Here is a 21,538-nt window from a genome sequence, read left to right as displayed (position 1 = left end):
AAATAGTTTTTCGATTAGATTCCATTGTAGCAGGATTGTATCGAGTCTATTAAGAAGAAACTGATATTTTCGTTCAGTTATGCACCTGGTATTTGGAACGTGGTATTTGGAACGTGAAAAATGTGCTTTGCAATTGTCCGACATTTATGTACATTATAGATATATTGGAGGGTTTACTTTAGAAAATAGATAAGTTAAAGTAGAGATTAAACTATCCTTCGATCATCTATAATTCGAACTATACGCCCGTTCTGTGTCAAACGAGGAGGGATCACCCGAGACATTTTGTTTCGTTCCTGTAACGAGTAATTTCACAATACGATGAAAATAGAGTGTACAAAGAAACTTATTTCCATTTTATTGCCGGAATGCCAACGATCTCGCAGTAGGTTAAATGATTCAGAGAACTGAAAATCATAAAACTTTTGCCAAATCGCGACTGACATCATTTTACACGCACGCATCGTTTTCGAAAAACATGCAGGGTGTCGTGTTACCAGCGATTCAACCGCCAAGAGCATGGTTCTTACGGGAAAAAACAAATCGAACGCGTGGCATAAAATTGTTCTTGTTCTTTACAATTAACGCGGTTTTTCCTCTGTAAAGTTGTTTCATTTTTACTTGATTAAATTTCCCGTTCTCTGCCGCGGAATGTAGGTCGTCGATACCCCTACCATAACTTGGGAACTAAAATTATTTCCAATTTATTAGTACCCGTCGGTGTATCGAGGATATATAACAGGCTCAAGGATTCGAGTTATTTAGACTCGGTTATTTAATAACAGACATCGCGAACGTTGCTAGAAAAATTCTACTAGCGTAGTTGAAGCGTAGTTTTCGTGCCGGAAGGAGTGAAGCGTGACACAACATATCTACGTAGTACAGAAATACGCGTAAGTACGCGAGCGTGAACCAAAAATAAAGAAGACAGATATGTATCGAAGTTCGTTGTCTCGTCTGGTGTGGGTCTGAGCGTGTATGGATTTATGCCAACAGTAGCATTTTTAACGCTACAATCTTATTCAATAATACACGGTGTTCGTTGCACCTTATTAACGAGACGAGACTGTACCCATGGGATTATAATTAATATAGAATTATGAAAAATAACACGAGGCCGAGATAAACTGGTTGCATTTACGTTTCTAATATCTGAAATTACGTAAAATTCAATCAATACTTACATACTATTCAATTACTTCGCGTGATGGTATTACAAATATATTAACTGTTGGTTCGCTTCTCTTTGGCACAGTCTCATCTGCTACACTCATATCGATAATCGCTTAAACCGAGATGATAAATATTATATTAAGCGGAATTCGTTATGAACGATCATAGTGGTGGAGCTCAATGATCAACGATTATTATTACCGATACAACAACTATTACCGATAAACACCAAGTAATATTTATTTTCAGCGTTTATATCGAGCGCCAAGTATATCGCAGTGCTGTGAATAACACCAGTTATTTCTACGGAATTGTCTAGCGACCTCTAAACAAAAAGAAATCCTTTATTTCTCACAAGTTATTCATTAACTCGGGTGCGGATAATTGTTGGAGAGCAACCGTTAGCGTCCAACGATTATCGATAATCACGGTATAACCGTTATTTGTCTCGTTTTCGACGAACACGACAAATGCATCGACATCCATCAGCTGATCGATAAATCAGCCGATTTTTCCGATCCTTCGAGCTCGATGAACACGGTGTTGAGCGCGTTATCAAAAACGAGCCGACGCCGATCTAACTTTCTAAGCGAGGCCCGGCGTTGAACTTTCAGCAAATAAAATCCGACGACGGACGGCCTGCGCTTAGGTGGAACGCGCGCGCCTTGTATCGGTTGTCTCGTTGCCGGAAAGCACGGTCTAAACCGTGGTGACTTCGCGCCGCACCTGTCAATATCATTTAGCCGGTGGCTGGCCACGGATAAGCGGCAAGAGCATCTATCACGGCGCCGTGATGGGTGGGGCGCCGTGCGCGGTTTTGCTCCCTTTTTTTTCTCTATCCTTGGTAGACGCGAGGAAATTGATGAACTGGTTCGATAATTGATCCCCACCCGTCAACCAAGAACTCGCATTAAGCTCTTCAGACTCTAAATCGTAAAAAGACCGTGGACCGTAAACTCTTTGAATCTTTTACTCAGCGTTAATTATTAATTATTATTTAAAATTTATTATTATTTAAAACTCGTGGCACCTGGCAGCGAGTGTGGGCCAGCGAAATAGGGGGCAGGTACGGAGGTGGCGGACGTGGTGGTGGAACCTTGGCGGCGGGTCCCTCGTGCGAAACGAACCCACCGGAAATAAAGGGGTAACGCGAGGGACGCGACTCGTAAATCTGCTGGTTCTTTGTAAATCGAAAGAATGGAAGAGGGCAGCAACAATGCGATATGTTAATCATAAATTTCGACGGGCGTGCGTGCACCGTCCGCGGCGGGAGGATCGCGCGGAAAGGATTAGATACGACGGGTGGTTGGGAATAAAAATAATGGGCCGAGGGATGCTCACGAATAAAATGTCTCCTTGCGAACTTCTTGGCACGGTATGGTTTTCCTTCTGATTAATGGCGAGCAGTTACGTTATAAACGTGCGACCGTTCGCCCGCGTATTGCATTTTTAATGCAACGGAATTCGTTGTTTTTACTCTCGAGGATTAAAGTTTTGATTACTACTACTTTACCTTCCGAAAGTGTAAACGGATAAACGCGAATAACCATTCATTCGAGTGAGATTGATAGGACAAATGTTCTGTTCGCGTTCGCAAATTGATCTCAACGGTTAGATTAGACATTATAATGAATATTATAATGTTGCACGCGGGTCCCAAGTATGACCAATCAAAAATGGCAAATTAGACTATCATCACGGTAATAAACACCGAAATACACGTTTTCTTTGGTGCGTGCATCGCGGCGAATATTACTATCTGGCTTAATGGAAAGGAAACGAGTGAAACCAGAAAGGAAGAGGAACGACCTACAGGGACCAAAGATCGAACGGGCAACTTAGTTCAGCTTAAAAATCCCACGCGCTATGCTCGTCTCATCGAAGGTACATGCACGGCAGATCGAGAAGACAGGAAAGACGAAGAAACGGCCGTTGATAAAGGGTGGGATCGAGGTGGAAGGCCAAGAAAAGGTGTCGTTGAAGAAATACGGGAAATGAAAAACGAGGGGTAATTCGTAGGAGCGATCTCTGTTATCTCCGTGCAACCGCGGTTTTTGCATCCGGCTTTATGGAAGATAAAGTGTGTGCGCGCGCGCGCACACGGGGGTAATATTACTCTGTTACTTATCGCGACGATTTTGTCTCTCGAGCGGACAAGGTTAAACGAACGATTGTCCGGAAAGGGGCGGAGTATCGTAATTAGGGTTTGCACAATTTCGAATAAAGCCAATCGTCATCGTCTGCTGCTCGTTCTCGTAATTAGTATGCTATTAATAAAACGGCATATTCCCATCTTGCCGCTGCTGGGTACTCGCTACCTTTTGCTACCGGGAACCATTAAAATGAAAATCACCGCTACTTTGTAATTTCTGCTGTCTTTAACCGCGACCACTCTCGCGACGTTCTTCAAACACGCGAACGTTCTGCTACCGTACTCGTAACGGCTACCATCGCGCAGTATACGGGCCAGTAGATAGCACGTTGCGCGATCCTGTTAATACGTGGCCAAACTGAAAATTGTTGAATGATTTCGCTAATTACGTTCACAAATTCGCGAGATACGTCGAACCGACGACCCTCGTACTATCCGTCGGCATAAATAATCATCCGTCTCCCCCGTGGGTAAAACTTGATTCCGACTTTAAGAATACTTAATGAATACGTATACCATTCTGTACACTACCGGTTAACAGCCATTCAACCATAAGTGGCACGACAAGTGGCGTATATCCTGCTTGATCTTATTTTCTGACAGCTATATTTGTGGCCTGGTACGCGCAACTTCATTCACCCGTTCGCAAAAGAATACCTTCCACTATCTATATCAGGCATTATTCGTTAACTCCTACTAAATCATGCTCTCGCGGAGAAAGTAACCAAAGTATACTGGCACGTGTGCCGCGCCAAGCGTTATTCTTAATCACAGTCTGACTTCACGCAGGATTTATTAATAAATAAAACCTTAAGCTACTGAAACCGATAGCTGTTTCAAATTACCCGGGTTAGATAATTAAACTTTCTGTTGTGCAGCCAACTGCCCTACTGCTACTACTTTTCATTACTCTCTGGCTACTCTGATTTATCGCTACTCCGCGTACGTTTAGAACAAAATCCCTCGTCGTGCCGGAGGATCATTCGAAGAAATGGAAAAAGACGCTCTATAACAAGGCGAAAAACGACCGTATACAACCGCAACACCATTAACCGAGCCTTACCATTCACCGTCCGTATCATATATATGTTATTCACTCGACGCGTAAGCCCAGTTCAGCGTGCAACGAACAGATTGTTACAACCTACGCGGCATCTCGTACAGTCGCGAAACATCGAAACCCGCTTTTCTTTACCGGTTACGGAACGGTGGTCCATTGTCCGCCATTAAGATTCGCTCCAATAACCGTCGCTCCGCGACGTAACCGCACCGATCCCTTGTCCATCGAAATAAAGCAACGAGATGACAGCGGCGTCTACGATGGCTTAGCCGGCTAACAACAACAGCCTGTTAAAGCGTCGCGCGCAAGAAAGGAGGGAAAGTTGGCGCGCGCGTTACCCGCGAAAAATCCAAGTAGATCGCTAATCCCTTTCATTAAACGGGTAACACACGTGCAACCGGTACCACTTATTCTCGGCCAGCTTGCAACTCCAACAGGCTTCTACTTGGGTTCTACTAGGTATCCACCGGTTTTCATTATCGTTCAACCGATCGAGGGATCCTGGATGAAATGTTTCGAAAATGCTCCGTTACAATAGATTTCCCTCTTCTTCTCGTTTGCGTTACGAATAAAGGTGCGAGAAGCTGTAACACGTCGCGTAATAACAGTGGTTTATGCAAATTGACCGGTGGTACCACGCAGTTTCCCGGTTGAAAGCTTCAGCTACGAGGGGAAGTCGCCGAGCGTCGCCGTTACATGCGTTGCTGCAATCCACGATTGCAATCTCGCGAGCCAATGTTTGCGATTACCGGAACATAAAATTAGGTGAAAAGAGCGTACAACGCGTACCCTGTTCTTTCCTGTTGGGCGGGATGTTTTTAAAACCGAGGTGTCTACTTGTTCGTGTAGGAGTTTGTATTGCTAATAACACTGGTGCATATATTCGCAGCGTTAAAAACACGACTAAAGAAACGGAGCCCACGTACGGATTTATTTCGCACTCTCCAAGTATTCTAACGCGTACTTTCGGTATTTTGCATAATTTATCATATTTTTGCATAACACGCGCATTTCTCGGCACATTTTTCAGCAGTTAATTCCTCCTCCGTAAACTCGTAAACATCGTGCTAATCGCTACTTGCGTTAAACGCTGATTAAATCTCAAACGAGATGACGCTTTCACCCCTAGGGAAGTGGTTTAAACGGGTAAACTCGAAACAAACTAGGAAAATTTATCGTTAGATATTAAGAAGCGTAGTTATAGGCACGATGAGTAATTTATGCGTAATTGTGTTTCCGATTTCATCTCGTATAAGGAGAATAGAAAAGATAAATCGACGTTATTATCAAAAATTACATTTAACCGCGATCGTGTGTGTGTGCATAGGCTAGACGAATAAAGATTTTTATCGCGCGACATTAGCTTGTAAACGACTGAAAACTCCGACGATCGTAGCCCAACAGTATTTCAAAATTTCTACCAGCGTTACCGTAGACGTGAAAAACGTGATACGATGTTCATAAAAATTTCAAACCGACCGAACGTTCAATGTCTAATAATACCAGAATAACTAACCCCGGTGTCCAACCAATTAGTAGATAACTACTATCCACGCGTTCTACAAATCATCGCGAGCTACGATAGATGCGTACAGCGTCTCTTACCAGCATCTCTCTGAATTCATAAATTCGTCGCTCGTACGGAATTCATACGATAGAAATAAAAATATCGTTTAATCCAGAGATACTATACGATTGGAAAACGTAACGTGATCCGTGTGCTGCGTAGGGCTCCCACCCTATCCCAATCTCTATCCCAATCTCATCTTTTTCATTTCAATACCATCATATATACCGTATACTATATTTTAACGTAATATGAAATTTGAAAAAAAAATATATATATATATATATATATATATATATACATATACGCACGCGGGACCATAGGGTGCACCGAAAATACGGAGGTACGAATTTCCAGCGAGGACGTGGCGCGGATGCGACGGAACACGAGGAGGGGTGAAAGCGCGCGCTGACCGTTCGAGACTAATGCGTCGTCTGCCCGGCGATTCGGGCACACGACGAAAATCAATCAACTCCATTAAAGGGTCCTCGAACCGGGGCTGTATAATAATAATACGATACGAGGTAACGTAACGCGATACCGGGGCAGTGGTTGGGCCACGACGCGTCCTGAGACCTCGGACCCCCCTCCGTTATGTCATTAATGAAGATCCATTTAACGTGACGCGCTGTCGATTACGAAATTGATGATGACTCCGACTCTGTGTCCTTCGGCTCTTCCGTCCCGATACCGTCCGTATCCTTCATTGTGCACGCTTCTCCTGTCCGTTCGCGTAGATTTCATATTCAATGAGAGTGACAAAGGGAGTCGAAGTGCACGGTCAGAGATGGAGCACAATGCGAGATGGTATGGGAGGAATGCGATTGTAGTAAATCGACTGGAGAAAAGAGTTAGTTATGCGTTTCGATCGGGATCCACGCTCTTCGCTAACGCTATTTTCATATCCTACGTGACCCTAAGCCCTTTATATATTTTTAACAAGAAGTTACGTAAATATCACATTAGATAGATAACCACCGCCGGAAAACATTAATATTATTTTCACCGTTGTTATCGCATCGTTTTTGATATTGCTCCAGTTATCACCGTGTCCGTGTGACTTAATAATCTCAGTATGAAAGCAATTTAAGCTGTAAAACGTAGAACGTAGAAATGAAAGCGACGGCCGTAAAATGGTACGTGACTTAAACCTGAAGCGCGAGCGAAAGGAAAAGAGAGAAATAGGGAGAGAGAGACGAATTGGGGAAGAGTGATTGGGGAAAGGAATCGAGAGAAGAGAAAAATGTAGTCCGTGTGGGAAATTATTTAGATCGATGCGAGCAGATTCGTCGAGCGCAAAAAACCGATGCTGTTAAAATAGAATTGATTTAATGCGAAGATATGTGAAACGTGTAATTTTCGATATGCCAGTCGATACATTAAGTCCGGCAGTCTTAATGTTGTCCGTAATCAACTATCGCCAAGGGATCGAGTGCAACCTATCCGACACGGAATTTGCCGATCTATCATGAAAGCAGGCTTTATATGGCGAACCGTCAGATCGTCTCAACGACAACGAGTCGAGGCAACGATACACAAAGTTTTCAAATAGACGACCGTTATTACCGATTAAAAGCTGCGCTTTGATGGGATTATGTCAGCTACTCCGACATTAGCTATCAATTATTGTCCCGTTATTGAACTAATTACAATTTCTAACAGAGTTCGTATGAATACCTAGATTGAATCCTATAGATTAGCGACGATTAACTAAAGCGAAGTAGATAAATAATGGAATTTTATTTCAACATACGGGAAGAAAAGGGGCAGAGTATTGTCAATCGACTCGAATGGAAGCTGTAGAGGAATCTAGTTCAGTGTCAGATGGTTCATAAAGATGGAACGCGGTTAGCGCACGCGAAACTCTGCACGCGAAATTCAACAAGTAGAGTGCCGCGTCTATTTTGAACCTCGCGTTATGATTACTTAACGGTTGTCGCGAGGAATGCACCGCCGATGCACCGAGACGATAACTAATCGTGGCTGCGTGACTTTAACACGCGATGCTGGATATTCCAGATCGATCGTATCTGTCCGAGGTGTTACGTCGCATAAATTTGTTACGCGCTATAAATACACGCAGTACGTCGCGGTGGAACGCTGAACGGCAGCTCTGTGTTTAGAGTTTAGAAATGAAAAACGAGAGAAACACGACGAATATAACGATTATTCAAATGCGTTGATACCTCGCTTCTGGAGTCATTTCATTGCCAAGTAGATCGAATTTCCGACTTATCATATTGATAATACTTTCTCGTGACGTGAAAAAATTTGAAAAGTATCCCATTGGGAACCATCCGAGACTCGTATTCATTCGTATTTCGTATTATTAATAAAACACTGCACTCCTACCGCGAAATCTCTCTTCGAGGAGTGTAGAGAGATTTATCTCGCTCCAAATGATAACGACCACCCATCGAAGGTGGCAAACATCATCAATAAACTTCTCGTTCTCGCGGCCGTCGAAAAGAGGAGCCCGTAACGTCTAAACGCGTTCCATTAATAACAATTCCCCGTGGATAGACAATCGTCCGGCACGCTTGGGCTCCGGTCACCCAAAGAGGAGCGTATCGATTAACGCCAGCATTGATCCTCTGACCGAGGTTAATCGTTCGCGACAAAAGCACGAAATGCGGGCTGCCACGCTATAGACGCCTCCTTCATTTGTCATTATTCACTAGCATGACTCATCGACTCGTGACTCATCGAACAATTTCATACGATCGAGCGAATATCTAAAATTTCTGAAACCGATGACGGCCACGGGGATAACGTCCGATCGTTATCGAATTCTCCGATCGCCGTAGGATGCCACGAACCCGTTTCGGTGGCTCCCATTATGCGCCAACTTTCGCGCCGAGTCTTTCGTCGGAATCGATTTCCTCCTGTTCTCGTTTCATCCTCGATACTCATTTATGGAGCGATACTTTTTACAAGTAGCGTAGATTGAAATCTCGTCGGAGATATTCAACGATATGAACAACGTTATCAGTGCACTCCGATGTCGAACTAACCGTTCTCGAAATCGAATGGCGAACTTTGATTCGGCTCTATCGCGGTAGAATTGTAAGCTAAAATAACGATAATTGTTACAAATTTCTTATTTCTTATTTTGTTTGGATGAAAACTATCAATTTTACTACCAAATGCACTCTCCGTCTGCGTCGCTCGAGCGTCTCGTTCGAATACGAATAGACGTAAAGAATGCCATGATATTATAGTTATACACGGGACGCGACGCCTCGATCCAATTACATTACCGTAGTAGTAGTAGTTTAATTAGCGAAAGTAATGACTGAGAACTATCAGAACACCGGTCGACAACGAGATGCAACATTTCCCAATGCCGCGTCATTTCCATCTGCGACCAGAAAAGAGACATAACTCGTAAAAGCTCGCCGCCTTGACTCCCGCCTCGTAACTTCTTCGAAAATCCTCGAGCCAGCTAACGCGAGCCCATTAAGCCCGTTAATTCGAATCGACGAAAAATGATGTCCCACGCGTACCCGACATACCGTCGGGACTTTAGTTAGACGCGTCCAAGATATATTTCAATTAAAAGCAGCGGGGCAATCAGTCGCTGCGGCGTCTATCGCGTGGGTGTCAAGAGAGGCCTGCGTTGCGGCGACACGGCCGACGACGCTCTCCGCAACGAGCCACGTGCTCCGTGTTTTCGTGCTTCAATTATCTTACATCGGTTCCACGAGCAGTCGCGGTATAAATTACCGTGTTTTCGTTCTCGTACACGGGGGAGAGAACCCGAGACGAACAACGGTGTTCCCGATTTTTCCTGCTCGCGGTACCGGGAACCAGCTTGTTAACGCGCGAACACGCACACCATCGATTCGTTGGACGACCGTTTTGTTCGAGAAGTTAGCCCTCGTTTTGGGTGGTACGTAGGAGGAGTTCGGTTGCGTTCAGCGTCGTTCCGAACCGAGACGAGTTCGGTTCTTGTTCCGGGGGGCGTGCGCGCGGTGTTTTGTAGTACACGAGTGAATCCTTCCTTAAATTGAGTGAATCGTTTCCTTTCTTAAATTTTATTGCTCACGTAATCGGAATGTTTGTTCGAAGAATTTAAACGAGCTGACTCTTCGATGATAATGCGGCAGATTATTTATTAAAGGTGGCGACAGATTTAGTACATTGGATTTTTATTACATTTTCATTGTCCTTTTCAAAGATTCGAGAGCTTTTCACTTTCCCGGATATACGCTGAAGATCTTTTCTAGATAAAGAATGCGGTCTTTTATTGGGGGATACGTCTTTTCCAGATGTATAATATATGGTATACAGGCGGTATTAAAACGTTTCAAGCATCTTACGTAATTTGTGTCCAATCAGAGACGTTGGAGAACGGAAGAATACCGAGGCAACGTATAAACAGTATCTAATCAGTGTGCAAACTTTCTCGCTAATCGCACAATCTACGACTGTGTCTAAAATTCACAACTTTTTACACGACTTACAGAGTTTAGTTCGGTCGACGTTAGACCGTCCAAATCATAATTAATCGTAACAAAGGGAGATTCCTGCGATTCACCGACGATTTCTGCGGAATCGAAAAAACCGTCTAATCACTGGTCAAACCTTTCCGAAGAGCAAACAGCCGCGTAGAATTAGTGGAAGGCAGCGTGGAATCCACGGATTCGTCGAAAAATCACGGCGGACGGTGGTACGTGGCCGGGAGCGAAGATCGCCGATATAAATCCCTGTTCAAACATCTCGGAGCGGTCGTGGTCCATGACCGCAACGAGGAAGTACGACGAGAGACACGTGAGAAAATACAAACACGGCGGCGAAGAGGCCGAAATGCTTACCTTCGGAAAAAAAAAGCGCAATCGCGTCGAGAGGAGACGAGCGCGGTGGTTACCGAGGCGAACACAGGGTGTTCGTGCGGGTTGGACCTCGAGCGGCTGAGGAGCCGCGGGTCATTTGCATATCACGATCGCGGGCCCCACGGAAACCGACCGAGCTCGATAACGGCACGGTAGCCAGCGACAAAAGTTCATTAATGAGCCTTCGATGGGAATCGTAACGGCCGCGGACACGCGTTATTGCGTGCACGCGCGCGACAATGCCGCTGCCTCGCCTCTTCTGTCGGACGAATTCATTTTCGAACTCGATGTTTTACAATCGGAACCCTTTTTCTATAACCGACGAAGAAAAAGAAGGAACGATTACAGAAGATTAATCAAGTTTTACGATACCGTACAGACTACGATGATACCTCCATATTTATTAAGTACACATCGCAACTGCCGCGAAATAACCAATTTACTTATTCATCGAATCGCTAATTATTCGAAAAACATCGACGAAAATAATTGCTGTTCGCGCCATAAATCCAAGGTACGCGCGGTCGTATCTCCAATTTCACCCCGCCGTCATTTCGTCCAATTTGCAGGAACAAGACCCGGGCTCCCACAAGCCGGCACATTTTTTATCCGAAAATTATTCGCGCAAACCTTACGAGAGGAAGGTGAATAATAAAAAAAAAGAAAAAAGAAAAAAACAAGCGAAGAAAACGAAAATCCGAAAAAGATGGGAAAGGCGAGAGAGAGAGAGAGAGAGAGAGAGAGAGAGAGAGAGAGAGAGAGAGAGAGAGAGAGAGAGAGAGAGAGAGAGAAAGCGAGAGTCGCGACCGACACCGAAACCCAGATAAAATTACTAGCCGTTCCCAGTGCTCCGCTCGGTTGCTGGGAATAATAAAATAAATACTTATTACCGGTCGACACGAGCGAAACATCGAATCTGGCCGCGATATAAATTGCACCGCGAGCTATGCGCCCCGGCTAATACCGTTCGTATAATTCAATACCCCTCAATGATAGTCACGGGACCCTGTGTTGTACCTTTCGGGCCGCGAAACGCGGCTTCGTCTGTAACGCCCCGTACGCTCTTTCTCTCGTTAATGCACGTAACAGTGGGCGGACCGGGACCCCCAAGTGTGAAAAGTTAGATGGTACGTTATTATTTTTAGGGACGATAAATATTTTTCGATTTAACCGCGCCACGTCGCCCAAGGTGCCGATTTATCCACCGTGACGATTTGCATACGGCCCGGGGAAGGGGTGCAGCGTCCCGAAAGGATCGATCGAGAGTGTAATTGATTTAGTGAGCCGCTCGCGATCCGCCATAAATCACTGAATCGAATGGTGCCTCTTAGGAGAATCATTTGTTCTCATTAAGTCTCTCTCTGTTTACCGATTCTTGGTACCGATACTACCCCGGGACCATTCCATTTCGACCATTCGCCATTTCACGAATAAATTTAAAATAGAGATGCTGGGACTCGAGCCATCATCTATCTGTGTTAGTTTCATTCGACTGGACCTACTTAAAAACGATCGATTTCTCCCATCTACAATAATAACCCCTTAAACGCTGCGGCCGTGCATACGTACAAGTTTGATGTCGAATGAGTCGCATGGAGTTAACGTGTATATTTATATATATATATATATATATTGTTACAGGTATCGTTCGGATCTAGGACGGTATATTATAGTTTCAATCAAAGTTTGGAACACACAGTACAGTATAGTACAATATAAACTAGTACTTCCTGCTGGTGAACACTTAAACAGCACGTGGAAATTTCTCGCTTTCCATCGCGTCGTTTATACTAAATAATACTTCGCACTTGTGAACGTACCTAATTGTACGGAATTCTGTTCCATAACTTTATATTAAAATTTTCTATAGGTATATATACGTTTCGCTGCAAATGCTGTTAGTCTTAACTGACGCGACTCGCGCGACTCGCGCGACTCGACGATATGTTAAAATGTCCGAAGAAAGTGTTTTCCTATCTCGGTACCGTTTCTACTTTATTACAAGCAATCAACGTTCGTCTCTCCTGTGAAACGGATTTACGAGATACGATATTTAGAAATTACAAGCGATAAAGATTAGTCGATCGTCGTAAAACCTAGGGGAACACCGTCGCGCGATACCGTTTCTATCCTGGGTTACAATCGTCAATCTCATCGCGACACGGTGCTTATCGGCCCTCTACGCCAATTACACATACCATACATACCATCCGATGTCCCCAGGGCTCGCTAAAAATATCTCAATAAAGGCTGTATAGGCCAGGATAACAACGAATTCATCAGCCGGTCAGGTGTTTAAGCCGTAGAAATGTCGCAAGACAGGTGAAAGGGGGGCAACAGGCTCGAGACAAAATTGGCTTCGCGATAACGACGCTATCGGCTCTGTCTGTGCGTGAATTATGCGCGCACGAACGTTCGAACTAGCCTGTGCACGCCAATTTATCGGTCACCATTCGACAAAGTGAAAATTGCTCCTTATCTCTTTCTGACGGTCGATCGCGTACAGCACGTGTCGATTTTGCGCCACATCAGGAAGCTAGACGAACATCGGGACGCGGATAAGGTTCGCTGAACCGATAAGAAACATCGTCTGGTTCCCATTTTTCGCGATGCTGGAACCTCTTGGACGAGATTTAATACGCGAATCATATCTGAGGAATGTAGAGAACGCTGAACGATAGCGGCGGTGCTCCAGATAAGAAAAAATAAAATCATATTTCAACTTTCTCGCATACTCCGTTCGAACGTGGAGAGATTGAAAAGTAGGAGCGCGAGCGATCATAGGGGGAAGAGTAAATTAAAGTTAACGTTCTGTGGGATACCGAGTCCTGACTGGCAATCTTCGAATTTGACAAACAATATAATTGGTTGCAGTTAATATGTATATACGAATAGAGCGACGACCCAATTCTATTCTCTACACGCGGTGCCGGCAACGCGTTATATTTCTATGTACCTCTGAAAATACACTTAGAAGCAAACCGAACACACCCCCGCGTCACCGGGGACACGCAACGATCAACGAACCTTGGACGATTCCAGGCCGGTTGGTTCGCGGGTGGTCGGATTGGTAGGGAGCAGCCGAGGCGGTGCAAAAGGTGCAACGGGACGGTTAATTAGGAATCCTCCGGGGCCCCGTGGCAGGCAGGCTACGTGGCAGGACGCGAGTAGCCTCGTTCGGTATTCCGCGCGGCTCGCCGCTTAAGCGTCCCCACACCAGCTCTTAAATCTCTCTTTCTCTCTGTCGGGAACGCATGGGGTCAATTGGTGGGTCCTTAAATCGCGAAATCTCGGTACGATGACAAATCGCCGTTATATATATGCTCCCGTTCCCTATCCCGTTCCCGAGAGGCGTTCGAAAACCGTGCGAGAACAGAACCGCACGCTACCTGCTGACTGCGCGCGTAAATCAAAATTTCCGCTGTCCCATCGACGCGCGCTTTTTTTACGACCGCTGCCCGGTTGAATCACGCGTGGTTCGGGGCCCGGATCGTGCGCGATGCTGGCGTGCTTTTAACATTTCTTAGCTCTGCTCCGCTCGCTAAGCGAGTCGGTCACAGAATCACTGCCCTATCGGCAATTGAACGTTAACTCAATTTTCAGAGCCGCTTTAAATCGCGCTCCATTGAATGGATTCGCGTGAACGCGTTACGCTTAGTATCACGGCCCACTCGCATCATCAACCTCTTCCCGCGGTCAGCCGACCCATAATTCAGTATTCCGTGGGATTAGAGACGCGTGTCGCCGCGCCGCTCGACGAAACGACTTTAACGACCGCCACCTTTCCCATCGACTATCATTAATTAGCGTCCCTAAGACACGACCCCACGATCCTTCCCGTTCGTAAATCATATTTAATACGATCCTATACGATCCGTTTCCCGGTAGGTCGATCGGGATGCGATTCTCTCGATTATCGACTTTATCGTCCCTCGAATTTACCACGATATACGATAATAGATCAGGGTTACGGTAAAGTAGTTGTGGATTTGGTTTTATCGGTGAATAACTGTGGTACGTTCAACCGGGAATAAACAGAGCATCCGTGTTCTCCTCGTAGCCGCTTCGCAGCTACGATTATATCTATCTCTCTGTCTCATCTAAATGGTCATTACCGTGTACCGCGGATGTCTGTGCGCTAATCGGAAATTAGAATGCGTGGTAAAATCTGAAGAAGGAAATCGGAATGGTGAAAATAAATTAGCCAAAGGCGTTTAGAAAAATATGCATTTTAAAGAAGCTTCCGTAGTTTAATTGCCGCTCCGCTCGTTAAGAGTAACGCGTACAGAGTTGGTCAATGATAAACACCATTTTAATCTACTCGTTATCAACTCGGATGCGTTGGAAAGATTTCGAATGATTATCGATGCATTTTAAGCGAATTCTCGTCGCTCACGTAGTATGTAGTAAAAGTATTGTACAATATTGCTAATTTATCAGTTTGAACGGCCAGAGTCAATTAACGGGAACTCTGGTGACTTACGTTCAGTTACGATTCAATTAAGTAACGAAATACCATGTACGCAACGAGGTAATACGTTCGTAAACATTTCGTTTGCGGGAATGGTTAGCATGTAACATTTGCAAGGCACATCCGTTACACGCGGAAGATGACTCGATTCGAAGGGTCGACAATTTCAGTTCCGCGACATGAAAATCGCCCTCCGTGGGGCGGGGAAGCGATACCCGGTCGGCCCTTGAGGTCGCGATCGACTCGAATCGAATAACGTAAGTTTAATTGGAAGCATCGTTGCAAATTGAAAATGGATAGATGTATGTAAATAGATAATATCGTGGTAAGGCTGAAAAAAGAGTAAAGTAAAGCATCGCGTGTAACTCGTGTAAACAATCCGTTGACGAATGTACAAGAGGTCCACGAAATTCGTAAGCAACCCTAGGGCCAATATAGGTCACGACCTCGCGATCCCTCCGGATAGTAGTTCCGTCTTTGCCTAATCGCGGCGCGTTCGCTTCAGCTGATAGCGACGTATCGGGGCCATTGAATCCCCTCGAAGCTTCCGTTATCACGGGGCCTAACTGATTTATTGCCCAGCCACTGCCTTCCCCCCCTTTTTTTTTCTTTCTTCTTCCCTCTTTCGTCTTGAATGGTGCCTGCGCGCTCATAGCGAGCAGAAAAATTTGATCGGACGGCGCCTGTTCTCGAGAAGATAATCATCGATTAACATATTCGGGGATCTGTATGAAAATGGTGTAAATGATAAACTGAACTCTGTCAATCCCTGGTACTCCTATCGGTTTTTAACGTCGCTGCTCTTCGTACGCCTACCGCCTCAATTTATTCCACGAACCAGTCGTTCGCCAGTCTGCTCTCGATACATTTGTGCGTTTCGATCGTGATTTACGATCGAGAAAGTCTAGATTGGTTAACGGGTTGCGAACGAAAGAACCAGCCCCGTCGTCCCTTTCGATCGCTATAGGCGTTTTCGAGTGGCTATTTTAAGACCGATCTCAAAGAGACGAGCAAAGAGTGATGCAAAAACGGAGGAAATTCGAAAGGTTAATTAGTTCAGTTCGAAAGGTTCTACTCGATCTCGGTAGTTGACCGTGCAATTAATTGAAAGGGGAATATCGAAATCTCGAGTTACGGTCGGAAACATTGTAAAAATGTGAGGAATCGCGGCCAGAGAAAGTACAGAAAAGAACTTGGTAAAACATGCTGCATAGCGGAGGATGTAAGAATTCTGTAAAAACTCTGGAACGCATAAATTTTACAGATATCATCGTAGGGAAAATGAAAACTACAGCTTCGAAAACGAAAGGAAACTGTTACAGCGTGATTCTAAAGCGAACGCGTTACAATTTTATACGGATGATCTTGTAATGCAGGTGTAACTCGAATCACCGGGCATGCATCGAAACAATTAACATTTCGGCCGAAACGGTACGCGATCGGCACGTCGAGATACATTTCCGTCGGCGAATGTTCGATTGCGATACACATATTAAACTCGTGTGCACGAGATACGATACCCTGAAAGAGCAAATAATAAATCTCTGCGCTGGATTCCGGCAAATGAATACCTCGATGATTAATCTTCCGGGATTCGAAGCGCGAGGAATCGCGAGGCCGGACCAGGAAGATTAATGTTAAACGATTTACTAACAATTTCCCTTCATCTTACAACGTTTCCATAGAGGGACGACATCTTAATTAAAGGGATTTCCCGGAAAAAGTGGACAAATAATTATACGCTTTGAACACTGTCCTTTCGGGCTTCTGTTTTCGATAAAACAGTGCCATTATACCATTAAATTGCTTCAATCAACGGAGACAGAGTCCATTAGCGGGCTATAAATTGTATACCATCGAAACGTTCTTGTTTCAGCAATTTCTAACTGTTAGAAGAGGCGGACATTACGACAATGTAATCGATCAATTCCTCGTTCCACTGTATAATCGCGATCCTTTCTTTCCCTCTTACTGATTTCACTGTCGCCCGGAATAATTGATTCGCCGTTAAATATTTACGTACAAAAGATCTGTTGGTGAAAATGATGAAATTTGCATCTAAGAAACTGGGAGATTCCGAAGTTCCGAAGGTTCCGAAAGAATTGAAACAACTAGATAAACGGTCCAACGTGTTCGTCTTCCCTTATCTCGAATGAGAATTGATTTTTATCTATGTTTTTTTTTTATCCTCCAAACATGGAACACAGACGTCCCTGCATTCCGCCAATTCCAGAAGCGTTTAAATGTAAATCTATGTAAATCCAGGATAATCGGCACGTTCGTCGAACGGTACCGGAATTTAATTACTCGAAAGACCATCGGAACCTAACTTTCTGCGGCGCTTTGGAGAAAGTCCAACCTTTGGCGTACGAAGTGAAAAGAAAAGAGGGACATTGTCGGGCGCAGGCGTGTGCGCCGCGTGCAGCGGCGGCGGAGGAGACGCGTTTTCTAGCGTGACGTCGGGAGCCAGAAAGCAGAACGCGGGGCCAGAGATTATTGAAAATAGAACGGAAACTGGTCTTCTACTGTTCTTATTCGCGGCGCAGATTTTTGCAATACGAGTCCCGCGATTGGTCGATCGTCTGCTGGTCGCGCGTTACGCAACGCGAACCTATCGCGGGGACGATTCCGCGCGGTGCCGGATCGGAACGGATCGGAACGGATCGGATCGGATCGGATCGGAACACGAGGAGTAGGAAACGCAACCCTCAAAGAGAGAACGGTGATCGCGACAGCCATGAATATTTATGAACGGCCCGCGGCTCGTCCCTCTCCCGGCAATTTATTTTTCACCTGCAAATATTTATTAAAGGGATACGATCGGCCTTTTCGCGGGAACCACGCCGGTTAATTGGTGGCTGCCAATATTTATAACGCCCCACGCCCTGCCGGTTGATGTTTTACGCTCGACGAAACCTGGATTTCGATACGATTCGATTTGTTCCGTGCAGACCGACAAGGTCCGACAGCTGCGTTTCCAAGGGTAAATCGAATTTCCGAAATCGAAAAAAAAGAAGACATTACGTAAGCAACAGTTATGCAACAACGACGAGGAACCTTGCGGTGCCCACCCAAGCCGTTTGCGAGCAAACGCTAAATCTCCTATACGAAAAAATTAATTTTCCTTACCGCTTAACGCGACACCGCTGAAACGACCGTCTACGTGCATGCGTAAAACTGTACCATCGCCAGTACCGTAATTTTACCATCTACCTAACGAATTCACTTTTCGGTACGAATGAGAACCATCGAAACCTAAAAGCTATGTTAAGCATCGGAATTTGATTGCAGTGCCAGCAGTGATCATACGTGTTATAATAAACCCATTGAAACGAAGAAATCCGAGTGACAGCTGTGTGCTCGGAACATTGTTTCATCCTTCGTGACGAAACGGAACAGGTACACGCGCAAGTAAATCAAAATATAAAAGGGTTAAAAACAACACCGGAAGAGAGTCGAAAATAGAATAGTTAGTCACTGAGTCGAGCGGCGTGCGGTGTCTATTGGCAAGCAAGAAGGAAGAAAAAGAGAGAGTATTTTGACAAGGTATATACAAATCGTCGCAATAAAAATTATTCGGATGCAATATTATTCTGCTCGGAGTATTAAATTAGCAAAGAAAAAGATAATGATTTTGAGAAATTTAAAATTAACCACTTGCTCTTCAAAAATTCGACCGTAATCGAATCGATTAAAAGTATCCGCGGCAAAAATAGCGTATGATTACGCGATTAAACAGTCTCTCTCTCTCTCTCTCTCTCTCTCTCTCTCTTTCTCTAGGTTCGTATATAAATAAACGGTATTAAAAAATTCGAAAAGATTTTCGAATGTCACGCGCACTCCGCGTTACTCTCGCGTTCTTACGTAAGCGCGGAATATCAAAGTACACAGCTTTCGTTTCGACGTTAGGAAAGTTAAGCAAGTGTTTCGTGAAAGGGTATCGCCGTTATAATTATCCGGGATAAGGCCAGGAATTATTATATTATGGGAATGATGTTTCTTCTCGTTTCTGCAGCCGTAACGCCGCGTCCCTTTCCATATTCGTTCGCTCGAACAATTCTCTATTTATTCGATAGACGCTCGAGAATGTGAATAATTTTCATTTACGTCTCCAATGGAAAACCGTGTTAATCGAGACTGACATTAAATACGAATTCGACGACGTTCCCCGAATCGAGGTTAATAATTGCGAGCACAGTCGATATCAAAACGCACCGAAAGTCGTTCTTTCCGCGGTGATTAAGATTAGACGATCGCAGAAAGAAATTCGAAAGCGACCGACCGCTCATCCCCGTTTCAAAAAAGAAACTTCAATCGGTAAGGTGAATTTAGAGCCACCAACGACAGACCATCGAAGTTTCAAAGGTTAACGTGATCCACTTAAGAAGAGGTACATGTACTAGGCAGAGCATATTCTTGGATCAGCTCTCTCGGCCCAGTCGCAGACCTGATCGCATTCTCTTGTTAATTTCGCCGATTCGAATCCGGTCGCAAGACAAACACTTTCTCAGCCGCGCGATTATTCCACCGTTTCGTTGCTTTCTTTTCAGCGATATTAATGCGTTACGTGACTGATGTCACGTAACGCGCTCTTTTCTACGCCTCCATTATTTCTGCATACTACAAAGCGAGCGTTTATTTTAACCGCGAAACGCGCGTTCCTCGAACGTACCTGTGTATCACGAGCATAGAATTCGGTCGTTCGACACTTTGTATTTCGTCGTGTACAAAGTGTATGAATCAAGGTGACAAGTATAATGCGTGCGTACAATACGTAACGCGTAATGATACCCCGTACGCTTTCAGAATATTTGCATACGATATCGACCGCATTTATTGGTATCGATGAGCAACGCGTACGTTCCGAAGCTATAATTAAATTGAAATTAAATAGTTGACGAATATGTGAAATTTGTGTGCTCGTAAAGCGGTGTTATTAAACGTCGGGTAAAGATCTTAACAAATTATGTAATTGACGATAAATTGAAATTATATCGTACCTTATCTGTCCCATTTAAACACCGAACACGCATACTGGTGTATGCGTAACTGGTCGACGCTCTTTGTCGATTAATGAAATCGGACCGTCAAATTGTGTTCACATTTTTCTACGTTCGCGTACACGATAAATTTTCAACTGTTAATTAAATCGGCAAACCTCCTCATGGTTTTTTACGGTCCTAAGAATCCGAGCGTACGTTAGGCGTACACTTGGACGCATACACCTGACAACTCATTTCAACCTAACCAACGGTACAACTTTTCCGCACGCCCGATCCCGATAAAAACCGTGCGAACTTGCCAGTTTGTTCCCGTCGCTTATCTTCCGCTTCGCTCGGCGGAATGTTGAAATTCTACGATTCGATTCGGTTAGGATACAGAATCGGGATGTTCGAGTAACCAGCCTCGAATGGAATTTCGAAATAAGGTCAACGTCACCGATGGAGGAACGTTAGACCATACGAAATCGAATACCTCTGTATACACCATCTCGAAGGGTTACCAGCTCGCCGGAGAATCGATGGCGATCGCCGATCGAATCTGGACTACCTGGATCGTTTGTGTCGCATGGAAATAAAATTATTTCGAATCGTTCTTGACTCGAAGCGATAATTCTTCTCCCTTCGCTTCTCGAGAGATGAACGACGCGCGATCGTATTTCAGAAAGGAAAACCTGCGAGAGTCCACCTGTTGGTTGATGAAATAAAAATTAGCCGCAAGGGCAACGTTCGCGATGGAATCGTAATCATTGGCATCGTACCACCTGGCGGTTTACGATTAACGTTCTATCCGCAACCCACTATCGATTCGAGAAAAACAACGTTTCTCTCGGTCTCAATCTTCCTCTGTGTAAAACGATAAAAAGGAGGACAACGTAGGGAGAGGTAAAGAGAGAGAGAGAGAGAGAGAGAGAGAGAGAGAAAGAGAAAGACGCGGGAAACATTGATCTTCGATGAAGCGTCAGCGCGCAGTGGCATGCGGATGCACGGTACACACAACATACGTAGTAGTAGTACGCGTATATATGAACGCATCTACGTAAAAGACGATGGTCCAATAAAACTGTACACGCGGTCGCTCTGAACGTTTCCAGTTTCGAAGCGGCGCGCGCCATGATACCAATGGATGATTTACGGTCGGTATTCGTTAAATCTGTGTACTCACTATAGTCGGAAGTGTCGTCGTTGGAGCCGTTCACCGTTCCGTCCGGCAGTAGTTGGAGGTGCCGATTCTTGATGTACATCTGGATTTTCCTCGAAGCGCCGGTGATGTGAGACAA

General features: G+C 44.8%; 1 protein-coding gene across 1 annotated transcript in view; it reads right to left on the bottom strand.

Moving 5' to 3' along the window:
- Positions 1-21,538, bottom strand: part of LOC143425680 (uncharacterized) — a 103,019-nt gene that overhangs the window by 80,094 nt on the left and 1,387 nt on the right. The window contains exon 1 of the mRNA XM_076898680.1: positions 21,424-21,538. This exon is cut by the window's right edge and continues 1,387 nt beyond it. Within this exon, the coding sequence (XP_076754795.1) occupies positions 21,424-21,538 (115 nt within the window). The remainder of the gene's footprint in view (positions 1-21,423) is intronic.

The sequence above is a fragment of the Xylocopa sonorina genome, chromosome 7 (assembly GCF_050948175.1).
Source record: "Xylocopa sonorina isolate GNS202 chromosome 7, iyXylSono1_principal, whole genome shotgun sequence".
Classification (NCBI taxonomy): Eukaryota; Metazoa; Arthropoda; class Insecta; order Hymenoptera; family Apidae; genus Xylocopa; species Xylocopa sonorina.
This window is presented reverse-complemented; position numbering and strand designations above follow the sequence as displayed.